Source organism: Lepisma saccharinum, chromosome 3, assembly GCF_977018435.1.
Source record: "Lepisma saccharinum chromosome 3, izLepSacc3.1, whole genome shotgun sequence".
In the NCBI taxonomy this organism is placed as follows: Eukaryota; Metazoa; Arthropoda; class Insecta; order Zygentoma; family Lepismatidae; genus Lepisma; species Lepisma saccharinum.
The window spans coordinates 65,533,472-65,553,113 of record NC_139231.1 but is presented as its reverse complement, the minus strand read 5'-3'; the positions used below and the strand labels follow the sequence as shown (position 1 = coordinate 65,553,113).

Genomic DNA, 19,642 nt, shown 5'->3' with positions numbered 1-19,642 from the left:
TTACAGGCTTCACCCTGGATCTCTGAAACTTAAAAAAATTCCATTGGTACCTGACTTATTAATTACTATGCTTACCTAGATCATCATAGATATCATCATCATCATCGTCAAACTCTTCATCTGTTATGTCTGGAGATGCAAAATATATGTCATCTGAGAAATCTGGTCTCAAATGCTGCAAACAGAGATTAAGCACGTTGATTTCCAGAAGGGGATTTTTCTCAATGGTGTCTTCATAAAGAACAGCTTCGGTGCCTGTAAACAAAGACAAGCATTAGCAGAAAATTACAGTAAAATGTTGACAAAGTTCAAAGTTAAAATTAACAATTCTTAATTCAGAAATAACTAACCTGCAGAGTGGTATTATGCAAGGGACATTTGTAGGACCACTACTATTCGTGCTTTTTATAAATGATACGGTACATGCTGTTTCAATTAGCAAGTCCCTAGTATGTGTCGAGGATGCCACAATATACAAAGAAATCAATTACATGATTGTTACTTATTACAGAGAGGTTTCTATTCCATAGACAAAGGGATGCAAGGAAATAAACTGAAAGTAAATGTAAAGAAAACAATTTCAGGGTGGCCACTCTAGGGTCAAGATGAAATTCAAGTGTAATTCCCGGTTTTCAAGGTGAACTTTCCAGATTCAAATATGCAAACAGATGCTTTTAACCTTACATATTACTGCCTATCACCAAATATAAAAAAAAAAGATAAAGGGTGTGATTCTAATGTATCCAAAAATTACAATTAAATTCAAACGGTATATACATTTCAAATATTTAAAGTGCAGAGTTTACATTTGCCATTTACTTACTCAGACTCGAAATATTTCTACAAGCTCAAGTTACAAATGTTACAGGATATATTAATCTACGAAAAATTGTTAATTGTACAGTATTGTGCAAATTAGTTGGGTGGGACAAAGTGATAAACGGGTGCTAACACTGAAGTATGAACATTGTATTTTTTCTTTACAGGGAAACTACAGATACACAACCTATTTTGCAATGTTTGTTTGTTTTACAGTTAAATCGAAGTTCAAGACTATGTTATTTTCATTTTAGTAGGAGATATGACCTCCTTTAGCTTTAATAACATCTTTCACTCTTTCACACATGGAATAAATTAGTTTCATGCACATGTCCTTCACTTCTGCTTCCTGATGCCATAATTTGAGGACACACTGAATCATCATAATTTTTGTAGAGCAGTTCATTTTGCATATACAAGCCTTGATAATTTTCTATAGGGTTTACGTCTGGCAAATTACCATCAGGCTTGTCCAACACTGTCAGTTTTTCTTGGTTGAAGAACGTTTTCGTGATCTTGGAGGTGTGGGCTGTAGCCAAATCCTGCTGAAACACTCCGTCACCACCAGGAAACTTTCTATGCATTATTGGAATCAGTTTCCCCTGCAGCACATCGATGTACTTCTGGCTATTCATCATTCCTTGAACGAGATGAACTACAGCCTACACCTCCAAGATCACAAAAGGGTTCTTCAACCAAGTAAAACTGACAGTGTTGGACAGGCCTGCTGGTAATTTGCCAGACGTAAACCCTATAGAAAATTCACCACAGAAAACTGACTGATGGACTGGCCTGGTAATTCACCAGACTTAAACCCTATAGAAAATTTGTGGGCCATTCTCAAGACTCGTATACGCAAAATGGACTGCTCTACAAAATCAAAATGTTTCAGTGTGTCCTCAAATTATGGCATCAGGAAGCAGAAGTGAAGGACATGTGTATGAAACTAATTTATTCCATGCGTGAAAGACTGAAAGATGTTATTAAAGCTAAAGGAGGTCATATCTCCTACTAAAATGAAAATAACATAGTCTTGAACTTCGATTTAACTGTAAAACAAACAAACATTGCAAAATAGGTTGTGTATCTGTAGTTTCCCTGTAAAGAAAAAATACAATGTTCATACTTCAATGTTAGCACTCGTTTATCTCTTTGTCCCAACTAATTTGCACAATACTGTATAAGAATTTCGAATTCAAATTTAACTAATCAATTTCAAGATATCTAATCTTGCAATAATCTTCTGTCTATTAGATAGATTGTTCTGCAAAAGGACACTAATAAAGTAAACAGATTAAGAGAATTCGATTTTATTTTCCACACAGATTTTTCCTTCCTCAATAAAAATAAAATCTAAACTGTGAAAAACTTTATTTAATTTAATAAAAGTTGCAATTTTTCATGTCTACAGAGACAAATCCATACAGAATCCACACACAATTCCCAGAGCTAATAATTCGCACATAATTCCCGGTGAGTAGCCACTCTGAATTTGTATACCAGGAAACACAATACAGTGGAACGTCGATTTTACGTTTTTCAGGGCACTGAGGTAAAAAAAAACTTAAAATGCAGGAAATTGTAAAAATTGAGGAAAATTTTATAATATTTTCCTATGTTGGGACCACCAAGATACATGTACAGTGGAACACTGATTTTACGTTCCTGGAATTTGCATTTTCCCACATTATACATTCAATCCTGATGGTATCAACAGAGCAAAAATGTTATAAAACTTTCCTCCATTTTACGTTTTCCTGCATTTTAAGTTTTTCTGGCTTGGTCCCTTAAAAAACATAAAATCGAGGTTCTACTGTATAATACGTGAAAATGTAAAATAGAGGAACATAAAATTGGGGTTTCACTGTTTCACCATTAAATTTACAATGAATGAATACAAAATGTAGACAATATCAACAGATCTGGGTGTTACATATGACACTAAGCTTAAATTTAAACCAGACTTACATGCAACTTTTACAAAAAGCAAGATCTATTGTGGGAAACCTAACACAAAGATGGGAAGCAAGAAAGCAATCAGTAATTTGGAACTTTTCATCTTCCTGTATACCATTATGGTTAAATTGTCCTTAGAATATTCCTGTCAAATATGGTATCCATTAAATTTCAAAAGAAATGTGTACCTTGCTAACTGAAAATATTCATGAATGTTTTGTAGATTTATAATAATTTTAAAATTTATTATGTTTATTATTAACTCAAATTATGTCACCTTGAATGTAGAAGAAATATATTCGGTCATCAGTTTATAGAAAATATCTTAGCAGGTATAATAATATAAAGCACATATGGAAAAATTACATACAAAAGTGTTTCAGTATAACATTAGAAGACATCATAATGTAATTGCAAGCACAATTATGAAATTAACTCTAGGATGTATATACTGTTAACACTACGATGGAAGCGGCCCCGGCACCCACCCAGCGTCGAATGACATGGGTACCTGGGGGAAACCCTGGGGGGTAAAGACGGTCAGGGGCATGATGCTGATCACATCACCCCCACTCATGACCGGATCAAGAAAGTGTGGGGCGTTACCCCCACACCCCCTATACGCCTTCATGGTGTGGTGCTAAGCACAGGGGAGCACTTTACCTTTTTTTTATGTATATACTGTTAACACTACATGAGGTAAATGTCCTAGTGTTCAGGAATTAAATCAGACAATAATGCAGACTAATCTAAGAATCATATTCTTCACTTTCATTCTTATTTAAATTTCTAACTTAGGTATTGACTCTGCATTATCATAAGTTCCATTTATGTAGCTAAATAACTCTGTAAAATAGTTCTATGCATGTAGGTCAAATACACAGTGTTGTATTACGGCACGGCTGGACCTTTGGCCGACATCACAACAGCCATTTTGTAAAATTCCTTCTAGAGCATTCATGTGAATCTTTGTGTGGTTTGCTGTTGTTGTCTAGATATTACCAATAGTTTAATAGACTTACGTAACCACAAAACTACTGAAAATACCTAAGCAACAGCAAAAGAAAACTAAGCGAAGATTCACATGAATGCTCTAGAACAAATTCTAAAAATATGTAATTTTTCAGATTTTGGAATATCATAGGTTTTTCGAAAGGAGAGGAATTTTTGAAAACTTCTACCCTGATGTTCGGTCAAAGGTCCAGCCGAGTTTTAAGGAGTAAATCTGTTCACAACACTTCAATAAATACATTTCGATTCAATTCCAATTATTCACTTAAGGTTTCACATAATGCAGAATTTAATCATGAACATGGTCAAGTGACTTTGTCTGTGTCTCTAGTACTGAGTGTTGAAAACTAACCTCCAATAGTGAGTTTGAGCTTGAGAGGTCTTGTCCTAAGTTTCACAGACTCCAGAGCAGCTTTCAAGGTAACCTCGCTGACAAGATCGCAGCCGCTGAAATCAAACTCCTCCAAATCAGTGCAAGACGACACTATCCTGGGAAGGGAAAAGGAATGCAATTACGACCCAAGCAAAGGAGGTACATTGTATCTAAAGATATTGACTGCTCGCATGCACGAAACTTCCTTTTACAGATTTCAATATTGGCTCCAACTTGTCAATTCCATACATAGCAAATTGCCAACATCAGATGCAAACTACACACGATGATTTTTATGTGTTGTTATTGAAAAAAAAAAAAATATTGAAGAAGTCCGATGCATGTCAGCCCATTAACACTCGTGGCCATCTCCACCCCTTTCCATGTGTTTAAATTTTGATATTATTTGTGCATCAAGGACGACAAAACATGGCACTGAACCATGCTTCTCTTTCCTATCTTGTAGGGATGGGACAGATTAATCGGTAAAATTACAGATTATTTTACCGAAATAATATTATCGGTAGAATATCGGTATTGGTAAAATTTATATCAGTACCTTATCGGTATTGGCCAAAATTTCATATCGGTCCATCCCTACTATTTTGATATACTGGCACTGTCACATAAGCAATAAGTTCTAAACATGCATAATTCTGTAAATAATTGAATTTCATCTTTAGAGGTTGAGGGTATTGAACTTTGAACCAATACAGGGTTCCCAATTATTTTGCAAAACCAATTTCCATTTTTCCTAAGCACTTTTAACCTTTGACAGATGGCTGATCCACATACAGTGGAAGACTTGACTTTACGTTCCTGCAATTTACAAATGAGCCATTCCATGCGAAATCAACACAGCCCCCAACCTGACCATCTCCGATTTTCATGAAATTTGGGGAGTTGAAACTATGCATGGAACTTAGTAACTATGAACATTTTTAGTCTCGTGCATCTTGTAATTGTTAAATTATTCAAGGTCAAAGTTAGCAGAAATTGCCCTTTTTGAGCCCGCTTAGCTATACTAAATCTGCTGTAACTCCGCCACTATTTCGACTAGGAAGCTAAAATAAAGTTTATTGTACAGGGAATTAAACAAGCTTTCCAGTGATATATATCAAGCCTACCTTTGGATAAAAATATAATTTTGTCACGTGACCTTGACCTTTGACCTTGAATATCTCAAAACATGTCATCACCAAAAATCGTGAAAAAAATATATTTGGTCCCTCATGCCATACTATAAAACATATCAACAAATCATTCTGGGACTGCAATGGGATCAGTAGATACAAAATAATATGTGTAACTATGTGACTGATAAAAGCCCCATTACATGAACTGTGACAGTCAAAAGTCTCTTAACACCCTCTACAAAATGTAAAGGAGTTATCCTGGTCATGAAAGAAATAGGTTAGACACAGGGAGATCCCTAGCTATGTGTGTCAAGCGCAAGTCCGGCACATTGTTGAACGCCATATTGAATTCAACGCAAAAATTTTGAAGGGAAGGGTGTGAAGTTATATATGAAATCAGGCTAGAACTTCACGAGAAATGAAGCAGCGAAGGTTTTTCAAACTTATTTTTAGGGAGCAAAACGTTATACGCATATCTTTCACTTACGATATATGCACATTATAGTGTTGTCAATATTCCTGTGAGCACACTCGTTGACGTCTCTCACACTGACATAGAACATTTGGCAATGTAACAGGTGCAACATCATTGCAAGCAGCAACTATGCCTTCTGTCAGATGGTCAATATCAGGGACTTTTAGTTCATGCACCATTCTCTTCAAATGTTTCTGAAGGTAAAAGTCCTCCTAAGATGTTAGATCTGGGGAATGTGCAGGCCTTTTAATGGATCCCCGTCTGCCCATCAATCTACCCAGAAGTTTACCATGAAGGAATTACCAAAATGTTCACATAGTGTGGTCACACACTGTCCTGTTTCAAAACTCTAGAAAAGTGCCATATCCCGTAAGCAAGGATGTAAAACCTGTTCACTTAACACATCCAAGAAGCCCTCGCCATTTAAGGTTTCCTTGTTGAATATGAACCAACCATTCTCGTTCTCCATACACTATACCACATCATTAGCTTACCAGCAACAACCATTCGGCTGGGATCTGTCTACTGTAGATTATCAAATCACATGTATTGCATATAAATTTTATTAACTTTACCGTGAACATAAAAATTAGCCTCGTCACTGAAGAATTTTTCATTCCAAAGGAAGTGTCACGTAATTGTTTGAGATACTTTTCCCGATATTCCCCACTATTCAAGTGTTTGGAGAATTTTGCTGATTAAAATCATAAGCAATGGTGCTTATACTTCTTTCTCTCCCAAGATGTCAGCGTGATTTCGACGAGTTCCTAACACGTTAGGAGCATTCTAATGCTTTGTTTTTAACACTTCGAAAAGGAGAAAATTGTTACAAACATGCAGCAATAACTTTTTGCTGGTTAAAGATACTTTGGAAATACCTTCACCGTTTCATTTCTCGTGAAGTTCTAGCCTGATTTCATATATAACTTTACACCCTTCCCTTCGAAATTTTTGCGTTGAATTCAATATGGCGGTCAACAATGTGCCGGACTTGCGCTTGACACACATAGCTAGTGATCTCCCTGTGTCTAACCTATTTCTTTCATGACCAGGATAACTCCTTTACATTTTGTAGAGGGTGTTAAGGGACTTTTGACTCGTCATAGTTCGTGTAATGGGGCTTTTATCAGTCACATAGTTACACATATTATTTTGTATCTACTGATCCCATTGCATGTATGGCATGAGAGACCAAATATATTTTTTTCACGATTTTTGGTGATGACATGTTTTGAGATATTCAAGGTCAAAGGTCAAGGTCACGTGACAAAATTATATTTTTATCCAAAGGTAGGCTTGATATATACCACTGGAAAGCTTGTTAATTCCCTGTACAATAAACTTTATTTTAGCTTCCTAGTCGAAATAGTGGCGGAGTTACAGCAGATTTAGTATAGCTAAGCGGGCTCAAAAAGGGCAATTTCTGCTAACTTTGACCTTGAATAATTTAACAATTACAAGATGCACGAGACTAAAAATGTTCATAGTTACTAGTTTCAACTCCCCAAATTTCATAAAAGTCGGAGATGGTCAGGTTAAAAATTGCACAAATCTGTGTTGATTTGGCATGGAATGACTCAAATGTCCTGCTTAATACACTTGGCCTAAAGATCGCATTAAATAATAGGTCATTTACCTTAATCTTACATATACCGTAACCCCCAACTTCCTGCTTTACACATTTTCCTAACTGTGACAGTTCATAAAATTGGCCACAAGGTTGACTCCATGACTTCTCTCTTCCCTTCTCCATTTCCTTGCTTTTGTAGTAGTTTCATTCACTAAGAGACCTTGAACTTTCAGTGAGAAAGGAGGGAGATAAGAGGTATGGCTCACTGGGGGATCCACAATCTGAACCTTATATTTCTCTTGTCGAATAGTAAAGGAAAAAAAATTACATTCCCTGTCAGGTAGAAATCTTCCCTCTTTTGATTAGAGAACAAACACGCTGATCAACAGTTGCTAAATGCTGCTTTCCTTAGGATTTGAACACTAAGAATGTGACTGAGGTGTCATTGTTTGCCCTCTCCTCCCACAAAAATGTGAGTGCAAAATTGACAACAGGACTCGATGCCACTATTCACTTCCTTATCCATGCTTTTACAGAATTATTTCTAGGTGGCAGGGGAGGGAGTGAACTTTGTTAGCAAAAACTTCCTTTCTTCTTGAATACGGCATTGGTTAGCAATTGGGTAAGGACTACGCTTTTCCTTTTAATGGGAAGTCCTTTATATTTCTCAGGAAAAAGTGAAGGATCTCCTGTATATTTCACCATCAATTATTTTTTTTCTGTTCGCTACCTTTTCATACACAAAACTAACTCTCATTTTCAGGTTAACACAAGAAAACACATCTTGAACACCCAGAGAACTCCAGACAGGAAATGCACACAATGTTAAATGTAATATAATCACTGCTTTAGAACCATTAATGTGTTACAAATAAATCACACAATGTTCAAGAACATACACTGAGCCCGATGGAAGGCTGTTCTCCTTAACAAGACTCCTTAATCCAACAAATAATCGTCAATAATAATCTCCCCTCTTTGATGTCTAAGAATGCACAAGCATTTCATTTTATGCAATGGGCTATCAGGACTAGATATGCAGTTCAAAGTGGGATCCAGAAAAATAGCCATTGATATGGCAATGATTTTCACTGATATCTGGCTTCTTAGGAATTCATAATAATATCACTTCTTTTCTGTTCTTACTTTCTTTCTAATACATCATATTCCCAAAAATATTGATTTTGAGATTATTTCTTAACCTGCCTTTGAGTTTCACCATCCCTTACGTTTTTTCTGCTTCTTACATTTCCTGCATTTTAAGTAGGGATGGGACCAATTAATCGATACTCTATCGGTATCGGCTGATATAGGCATATCGGTGTATCGGTTTATCGGTAAAATTAGATTATTTTACCGATTCGATATATCGATAAATATCTTATAATTTAGTGCAAAATTCTGCCATTTTGTTGTAATTTTTATGGACAATCTCGATGCCCTACTTTCTAAAAAAGTAATTGTTTAAATATTCAACTTCTTTTGCACTGCAGTCACCTCAAAACACACATTTGTTAAGGAGATCAAGGAACATTTTATGTTCTTCAAGTACCATATCTAATTTTATATCGGATCGGTAGAATACCGGTTATCGGTATCGGTAAATTTTATATTGGTACTTTATCGGTATCGGCCAGAATTTCATATCATAAGATCCAATGGGCTGATACCGATAAAGTACAGATATAAAATTTGCCGATACCGATAACTAGAGGCACATATTTTTGGTAAATAAAAAAGCAAAATTTCAGTATAAAAACAGAGTCAATTTTGAATTCAAAAGTGGTAAATAAAATGAAATTTCGCTGTTATAGCAGTATATAAAATTACATTTCGTGTTTTTGCCAAAAACGAAATATGCATGCCCCTACCGATAACCAACCCGATATAAAATTCCAAATGATCCTTTGGATCATTGACCTCCTTAATAAATGTGTGTTTGAAGATGACTGCTGTGGAAAAGAAACTGTGTATTGAGACATTTACTTTTTCAAAAAAGTATGGTGTGGAGATTATCCATTAAAAAATATAACAAAATGGCAGAATTTTGCACTAAATTGTAAGATATTTATAGGTATATTGGATTGGTAAAATAATCGGTAATTTTACCAATATGCCTATATTGGCTAATACCGATACAGTACTGATTAATCGGTCCCATCCCTAGTGTATATTCAGTTCTTTCCTTTGTGTATATATGAGGGTATTAAACTTGCCAGCTCAAGAATGAGCTGTTAACATTTTAATTCAATACTTTCACACACTGACATATTACTTGAATCATCCTGATTTGTTTTACTTTCTTTCTTTTCATCAATGATATGTGAAGTAATTAATACTCAGTGGAGTTACATAGTGGTTCGGATCCCACTTTAAACTGTAGGTTCAGTTGTGATTAGCCTTCTGTGCATAATGTGGACAAAACACCAACTCAATCAATCAGTCAATCAATATGTGAAGTAACATACCTGCTGCAACCTGTATCTGTGAAAGATGGGCATCCACGACAAACCAGTTTCTTCAATATGCCCTTATCAGATAAATGTATGAGAGCCTCATCAGTAACATTCCCCAAATAGCTTGAAGACAGGTGCACCAACTTTCGAAGGCTTGAAATATGTTGAAATCCTCTATCTGTTACTCCTTTTTCCGTCGAGGAAGTACTACAACCTACAACACACACAAATGAACAAGAAATAAAAATAAATCACACTAGTGCAAGAATTGCATATGCATCATTGATAACCATTACAATCAATGCAAGTTCTAACTGCTGCAACAGTAATGTTGGATCTTAAAATGGGATAAAAAAAATTAAGAAAAAAAAAACTACTTTTAGATATGAAACCAAATACAATGGAACTCTTTATTTTTCTTTTTACTTGTTTTATACATTCTACCTTGTTGGTCCCAATAAAGCAATATGCTATATTAAATAATTTTCATTAAACTAATGTGTGGTCTGTGGTTGATAAAATTGGTTGTTTAGTTCATAATGAATATTACATGTATACATGATTTCGATATTAAAATCTTGTAATCCTGTTCTAAAATGTAAACACAACTATAAATTTTTAAATTAGCTTACCTGATATTAAAAGTTATACATTTTAGGTATTTTCACATTATTTATAGACCAAAAATTATAAAATAGATTACTATGAAGACTTCAACATCAACCACTTAGCTTATAGTTATGGTTTTACCATGGAAGTCAACAAAACTAACTAACTCTCTCGCCTTCTCAAACCCAAAGGTTCATGGCTGCTGCAACACAGGCCTTCCATCTGTCCCTATCTTGAGCAAGATCTATATACTCTTTTCCATCCCTACCAATTTCCTTTAGGTCCATCTCAACGTTGTCCCTCAGTCTTCGTCTTGGCCTTCCTACAGGTCTCTTACCATCAGGTTTCCCAACAAGAATCCTGTGAACTCCTCTTTCCTCTCCCATTTGTGCCACATGGGCTGTCCACCTAAGTCTTCTTGATTTAATTATTCTAATAATATCTGGACATGAATACAAATTATGTAGTTCTAAATTATGTAACCTTCTCCACTCACCTGTCTCCTCATCCCTTTTAGGTCCAAATATTTTCCTAAGGATCTTATTTTCAAATACTCTCAATTTATGTTCCTCTTTCAATGTAAGGGACCAAGTTTCACACCCATATAATACTACAGGCAAAATTACCGTCAACAAATTTAGCAAATTTCACACACATTAAAATACAAAAAAATAATTTTCATAGGAACCCATTACACACAAATTGTCAATTGCTGTTTTCAAAACACATACTTTTTTTAAAAAATAATAAAGGGGGTGTTTTTGATATTTTCAAAAAAAAAAACAGTTTTTTTGCAAAATTACAAAATTTTAATTGCACAGTCATGTTGCATATTAAAATTCATTAAAAGCAAAAGAGAATGACATCAATTTGAGCTCTCTAGGTCAAAGAGTTTTCGATCTACAGCTATTTAAAGATTTCAAAATGTCATCAAATTTTGAGATTTTTGCTTTTCTGAAAGTCAATAACTCAAAAACTAAGAGACCAAAAAATCTGAAATTTTGCAGTTTTTATCCTCTTGATAGGTACATGGAATAAATTACATATCAATGTCAATGTTTATAAAAAAAGAGTACCAAAAAATTAAGAAGGTTTTATAGCATGTACTTTACAAATGTGCAGATATGTACAAAAAAATCTTCGCATTTGACAAGTCACTATGCCAGAAGGGATTTGAAAAATTATTGGTAATGCCATGTTGAAAATCTGTTGTGTACTTCAATGGAAACTCAAGTATCTAACTTAGAGAATTCTGGTTGTGGTGGGAAATCCTGTTTCTGCAGCTGAGTATACTAATGTTTTTTGTTGGTGGTATAATTAATTTATTGGTTTTCAATTTAACTTTAAAAGACTGTAAACACATTAGCAATGTGATATTGTTCCTATCCCCCTTTGATTCATTGTAGAGGGGGGAAAAGGGACATAGATGTTTTATGTGACACTTCTCTTCTTTTGTAACTTGGACTTGCTCAGCATGTGATTGTTAGAATTTTCAACATGAACAAGAGCCAGCCAATTAACCTTCTCTCCACTGAAGTGTTTTTTCTTTGGTGGGATGGCGGTCTGCATCCTTGAAAAGTGCATGCTTTAAAACCTTCCCTCCTGACAAGTTTTACAATGTAAAGGTTACCCACCTGAAATATCTAACGTTTCCAAATGAACACATTCCACCGAAAGTGCTTTCAAGAGAGCATCATTTACACAAGAGTTCATCTGCACGTTCAAAACTTTTAAATTCTTGAGGTTGCTTATGGCTATCAAAGAACCAGTGCCCAATAGGGGGAAATACTGAGCCAGGCTTAACACTTCCAGAGTTGGTGCATTTTCACATATTTCAACTATATCACTTGCAGTGAGGCTCATGCAAGCATCCAGGTTGAGTTTTCTCAGCTTCGGAAGCCTCTTTAGACCCACCACAAGATTCTTGCATCTTATGTTCCCACAGTCATTGAGAATCACCTCCTTCACACCGCTGGGTATGTTATGAAAACATTTGGTGGATATTCGTGCATTTCGTGATAAGTTAATGTTTTCCAGTTCTTTACACCGCTTGAAGAGTGACTGGATATCCCTGTCTTTGATTCCGGAACAGTCTTCCAAACTAATCCACTTGAGATCAGTGCAATACTTCGCCATAGCATGAATGCCGTATGCATGCATAGGCATGGATTTTAAGTTCATCTTTTGTATACTTCGGCAGTATTTTGCTGCAAAAAAATTATAGAACTACATTAGAATTTACAACAATGAATAACAGCAATTACTACATAAGTTAGGACAATACATAATAGGCACTTTCCTAGTGTTAATGTGTTTTCTAAAATATGGCACACTGTTTAAAGAGTATCCATCACATTTATGTTAGTATCTTAAACTAAAATGTGCACTATGAAAAAGACAAAATACATCACCAGAAGTGTATTATAAATAACACACACAAAAAAATTAATTCTACTTTATCAGATACATTCCCTATCCAAATCAATACACTACCTGATAGTTGTGGTATCAACATGGAAGGTACTAGTTCGAATTTAACTACCGATTCTGGTTCATACTTTTTCAGAGTTTGAAATTATTCAAAATATACAACTCTCAAAAGTTGGCAACGAAAGTGGATACATTGTGATTAAATAACAGCTAGTGTAATATTCTGATTATCTCTGACAAAAATATATGAATAATAAAGGGTGTCTCAATAAAAGCGACGGATTTAATTAATATGCTTAAGAAAATACTGTACATTTACAAAATGGCAAATATTTTTACATCATTACAACAGGTAAATGTTCCGATTTAAGAATGAAAGATTTTTTTGGACTCGCAATAACACTGTCACACACAATAGCGATGTTCTCAACAGACCGGCTAGCTTGAAAGTGTGGTGTTTTAATGTCTGCTGTTGAACCTGTTTCCTTAAATTTCTTGATCAACTTGCGAACTTACTCTCACTAGGTGCACATTCACGTCCAAGGATTGCACAAAGCTTTCTACAGTCTCTGCATAACATTCGCCATTCTTGAAATGAGTTTTAACTATCAAAACTCGATGTTCCTTTGTGTAATCCTCCATGTCAACTAAGCTGCAACAATCACTGATAAAGGTACTTGTTATAACATGTTGCATAAATCAAACTTGGAATCCTTAAATCAGAGTATTTACCCGTTGTTTGTTTGATTGATTGATTTGGTTCATTTTACTTCGCTTTTTGTGCCTCTTGGCTAATTTGCGAAGATGGGGATGAGTGATGAAATGATGAAATTGATGAATTGACAGTCACAAACAACCAAGCCCTAGCGGGATTCGAACCCGGGACCCTTGGCGTCGCAGAGCGATGTGCTAACCACCCGGCCACAGGGTCCGGCTATTTACCCGTTGTAATGATGTAAAAATATTTGTCATTCTTCTTTAAAAAGGTGTTCTATTAAGCATATTAAAACAGTCGCTTTTGTTGGGACACCCTATATTACAAATAAAAAACTGTTACGATTGGTGATGTATACTTGTGATCAGACATGTAGCCAGTGGGAGGGCTAAGGGGGCTGATGCCTCCCAACCAAAATACTACAAATTTCTAATTTAAATAATGTGTAGTGGTAATTAATTTTACTTCCGTAGCAAGAATAAATATCTTGTATAATAAGTTGTAATTTACTCAGAATTTCACCTTCAGGGCTTCTACCACCACCTTTTCGTCTTTAGATGGCAGCTGCTAAGGAATAAACCCCCCTCCCCCTGAAATAAAATTCTGGCTATGGGCCTGCTTGTGATAGATTATTAACATATAGGGTAATGGCAGAAACACCTGCAAATTTGGAATATATGTAATGATAAAACACTGTTCCCTCAAAGTACCACATTAGAAATGTTCAGGAGGAATAGCAATGATTTCTACAAAAGCAACACATCAATTAGGACAATACATAATAGGCACTTTCCTAGTGACCTAGTCTAGTTTGCTGCACTTTTGACACTAAGTGCAGTGTAGTTGCTTTCTATCATTTTTCTTAGTTGAGTTATCAAATTTATCACAAGAGCCTGCAAAGACTGATGCAGGAAGCCATGAAACAAAAAAATTATCACTTTTAAACTATATCAATATCATGCAAATGATATTGATATGGGAGCCATTTGGCAAGAAAAATTTAGCTTTCTTATTACTTCTATAAAAGGAAATTACATACATTTTTCTTTACGGCAATTAGAAATGAAACTTTGTTATCTTCCTACATGTGGTTTATCTTCTCAATTTCAAATAAAATTATAAATTCTGTAAATAAGATAAAGATATTAACTCATTTCCACCACAGTAAAACATTCAGAAACAATAAAGAAAAATGTTAGAAAAATACTCAAAAGTCCAGAGCCATCTATTGTTCACCATAGCAAACCATATCCCAACATAGTAGCGATTTTTTTTAACCTATTTTATTTCAAATTATTCAATAATAAGTTAAAATCAGACAATATTGTAAAAAAATATTCAAATTTGTTAATATAAATTATGTCAACTTGTATTCGATTCTGGAAAGAAAAAATATCAATAAAGAATGAGGTGAAAAATTATCATCAGCATGACTGAAATAAGATGGCTGAAGCCTGAAATCCAAAAATTGTAAGTAGTTTCTTATTTCTTTATCCCAGGTTTCGTTTGTGTTTTACCGAAGCAATGTGACGTGTAATATTTGTATATTTCGCCTAGTGTGCTTGAAAAACGTCATAAATAAGATATACGAGACTCAGAAGGGATAAATGACATAAGATAAATTGCACGTGCAAGACTGATACTGAACAAAGAACTTGGCAGGTAAGTTCAGTGCAAGTGTATAAAAGGAAAATCAGGACAAAATGGAGAAGAAACTAGATAAAATAATGGAATTGATAATGGACACAAAAGTTAGTCTAGAAAGAAGTTTAGATCAAAAGGTAAAGGAATTTAAAAGTGAGATGAAACAAATGAATAAGGATTTGGCACAGTACAGAGTGGAGTGTAGTCAAAGGAGTGAAAAGTCAGATAAGAAGATAGATACACAAAACAGGGAAACCACCTGTTTAAAGCTAAATGTTGACATGATGGAGAAGAAAAATGAGGAGAGTAGAAAAATGATCCAGCACAACACTGCCTCAATCAGTGAAATTCAAAAGGAGTTAGCAGACACCAAAAAGGTAGTGAGAAAGATTTTAAATAAAAGTGAAAATAGAACCACCTCAAAGTTTATGCAAGAACTGGGGAGTGTTAAGAAAAGATTAGGAGAATTACAAGAAAAACAAGTGAGATGCATGCTAGACAGAGGTACTTCAAGATATCTATTGGATGACTCACCAATCTTGATTCCTACGTCTGCACTTATTAGTCAGTTAGACACGGAAGCAGTTAGTCAAACAAAAATCCAAATTGAGCAAAAAGGACACAACAATGCAACAGACATAGCAGAGGTATGTAAATTCTTGTGCCCAGAAAATGATGCATGTCCACCTTCAGGTGTAGTTATTGCCACAAACAGTTTTGATTTGGAAATAGAAGGTAAAAACAATGTGGAACAAAGCAGCAAGTGTATAGTTAATGCCTTAAGTGAAATTAGAGAGTCTCTTAAGGAGAGTAGTAAAATCAATGCAAGCTTACTTGAATTTATGGAAGTAAACATACATCATCAGAAGAGTTTGCATAAGAATAATTCTACATACTTTTCTCAAAACCAAGCAGAGGATGTAAAGCGACTTGAAATTGTCAGCTCCAAGATATCCAGTAGCAGTAACGACTCCTCAGATAGTCACAAACAAGAGAAAATAGTGAAGAAAGTAAAAAGTAGAAAGAAGAAAAAGCAAAAAAAGAAATCGAGAACGGAAGCTGCATGTAGAAGTTCCAACAGTGAGAAGGCGTATTTGATAGAAGATAAAGTCTTACCAATGCTTAGTGAAGATGTCAGAAGACACACAAAGTGGAAAACTTTTAAGATAAAGCATGTTACAGACAGTACGGAAGATGAAGGAATTGGTTCTGCAATTTCCGAGCAAACAGGAAATAAAGACGATAAGAGACAAAAGAAAAAAGTGAAAATGAAGAAGCAAGGTGATCATAAAGGCAGCAATACAGACAATCTTGGATCCGAAAACACACACACGAAATTCTTAGTATTGATTTAATGTCAATAGTGTGCTTTGTGAAAGTAACCAGATGTATATATTGTAATTCTTTCAAAAGTGATTTATAGTGAAACATGTTGTCTTGTTCTTTTGTAAGGGTTTCATAAAATTAAAAAAAAAGAAGTTAAGTGCAAGGTAATATGTTAAAAGAAAATGTTAAGTAACGTGCACTGCAACATTATTTTCTTGTCCATGTTCAGCATATTAAGGTGATGAAACCAGAACAGTGCAAAATTTGCTAGTACTACCACAGTGCAGTGATTGGATTGTTTAAATAGTAGAATGAACCATATGCATGCAATGTAATGCCATTGAAGCTTATGTATTGTAACTTACTACTTTTGTTTTCTCATAAGTGTACTATGAATTATGTTTTAATAATAAGTTGAGTGGTAGGTAGTACGTTAAAAATATTAGAGATGATAAGTATATATGTAGGTTAATGTATACCTATATATGACTGCTTAGCTGGCCAAACCTTAAATCAAGTATTTAGAGAATTGAAACGTATCAGTTTTTAGATAGTAACACTATTGGTACACTCAGCTGCAAAATAAATACATTATTTTTATATCCTTCATGTCTCAGAGTAACATTATATTCATGATGCTAGTCCAGCATTTGTATTACGTGTCTTTGCATTTATGTTTAATTCTTGAACTCCAAAGAACAACAAATGAGTAAATATTTGTGTCAGTATGTAAGAACATGTATTTAGAATAGTAAACAAATAACCCACGGACACATACTTCAATAAGATGCATTCATGTAATACAGTGTACTAAATATTTATTCACATGCTATTGCAGTGTGTTACATATTGTTTTGAGAGATCTGAATTTATGTTTGTACAAATGCAAAGTGAAATATAATTTCTGCATGTTTATCTATTATTGTGAGACATGTATGCTCATTTTTGAAGCAATGTATATGTTTTAGCCTTCTGTTGAATTATCTGCAGACAATGATTCGGTACTATAATATGTTATAAAAGTGTTTTCCTTTAGAATTACATGTAATGTTTATTAGATTACAGTGAATAAATATGGTGAAGTGCAATGTACTTTGTGCTACATTTGCAGTTAGCTGTTCACTTTTATGATATTAATCGATCACAAAGTTCTTGATAACATGACACTAGGAGAAATCTTACCTGAAATTGTACTGGCATTATAACAACAAAAAATTGTAAAGGTCAATTTGGTGTCCACACCTACACTAAACAAATATTTCAAAGTCATTAGGGTAGTGTTTGACTTCTAGATAGTGAGTTATATTTACAGTATTCCATTACTTCGTTCAATGTCTCATTGACATGCAAGGTAATATTTTGTAACTTGATATATAAGTAGACGCGTAAGCTCTGTAGAGAGGTATCTTAAATGTGATGCAAATATATGTGATACCCTTAGACTTCTCAACGTAATGTTATAAAATCACATAATATTTATTTTCCAGTATGACGTAAGTGAACAGTAAGATATGCAACCTTATCTTTTGAATATTGAATCTCGGTATATAATGAGCATAAATACTGATCGTATGTGAATTGTCAGAATAACTGGTTAACAAATTCTGTGCTTTCACTCATAGTTAATACTCCGTTAGCATAATATATGCAAGAGCAAATAACCAAAATTTTAAATTTGCAAGATTAATAAGGTGGTATTGCACGGATATGGCATTCCACACAATACTTACATGTAAAATATGCCCGGTGTTTATTTAGTTACTGCTGAAGGTAAAAGTTGTATGCTCCTTCAATATGTTTATTTTCTTGTCCATGTTCAGGTATAATTGGCATTTGAATGACATGTGGTGGACACACGCTCAGTTGCAAATATACTGTATACATAATATTCATTCCTTACACTCATTTTATTCATGTTGATAATGTGAAGTCAGCAAAAATAAATATATTTATATATATATGTGATATGTGCATCTTGCTCACAAATGAAGAGTTTGTACTATTTCTTGTATTGCATTAAGATTGGAAGTAGCAAAGTGCTTCCTGCTGAATTTCTTTAAAAATTCTTGTAGAAGTTACTACTATTTTGTAACATGATTGGATTGTTGTGTAACATGATTGGATTGTTGCATGTTGTCATTGCGAATTATTCATTCACTCAGGTATTATACCATATTTACTATTCTTGTTTTTATAGCATTATACTTTTAAGCTAGCATATTTCAAAAAGATATGGGTTCATTTCATAATTTCACATCAGAATCTTTATCACTTGATTTCTAATATATACAAATATTATTTTGCCTTTATATGTGTCAATATAAAAATAGTAAAACTAAAAATCATTGTGAAATAAATTTATTTAGGTAAATGTTTTAAAACAAAACAGAAAAGTTCAGGATATTCAAAAAACAAATTGTATTATATCATTCGTACAAGAAAATACAATATTGTAAAAAAATATTCAAATTTGTTAATATGAAACTTTGTAGAAATTATGTCAACTTGTATTCGATTCTGGAAAGAAAAAATATCAATATAGAATGAGGTGAAAAATTATCATCAGCACAACTGAATAAGATGGCTGAAGCCTGAAATCCAAAAATTGTAAGTAGTTTCTTATTTCTTTATCCCAGGTTTTGTTTGTGTTTTACCGAAGCAATGTGACGTGTAATATTTGTATATTTCGCCTAGAGTGCTTGAAAAACGTCATAAAACCAAGTCAAACAAAAAAATAAATAAAGCATGTTTTGAACTTCCCTCGCATAGGGATTATAAAACTTTTCTGAATGTTTTTTTTTATTTTTGGACCATTTGAGAAGGGTTCACCCAGAGGCATTAAATGTACTCCAGAAACTTGAGGTTGTGCTACAAATAATGACTGCAGATACATGAAATCAGTGGCTTTTAAAATTAATTACCGTATTTACTCGAATATCCCACACACTTTTTTCCTTTCAAACGTGGCTGAAAATGGGGGTGCACGGCTTACTCGAGTATAGAATTTATCACCAGGCGTAAACAATTTATCCTGCGGAGGTATGCAACCTGTTATACAAGCTTACGATAGAATGAGTTGAGGTCAAGATGTTATCTCTCAGCCTGTTCTCTTGGAAAGAAAA

At 34.2% G+C, this 19,642-nt stretch overlaps 1 protein-coding gene across 1 annotated transcript in view; it reads right to left on the bottom strand.

Moving 5' to 3' along the window:
- Positions 1-19,642, bottom strand: part of LOC145985820 (uncharacterized) — a 51,702-nt gene that overhangs the window by 16,629 nt on the left and 15,431 nt on the right. The window contains exons 6-9 of the mRNA XM_083119911.1: positions 12,040-12,612; positions 9,809-10,010; positions 4,139-4,275; positions 76-255 (exon numbers count right to left, since the gene is read on the bottom strand). Of these exons, the coding sequence (XP_082976037.1) occupies positions 76-255; positions 4,139-4,275; positions 9,809-10,010; positions 12,040-12,612 (1,092 nt within the window). The remainder of the gene's footprint in view (positions 1-75; positions 256-4,138; positions 4,276-9,808; positions 10,011-12,039; positions 12,613-19,642) is intronic.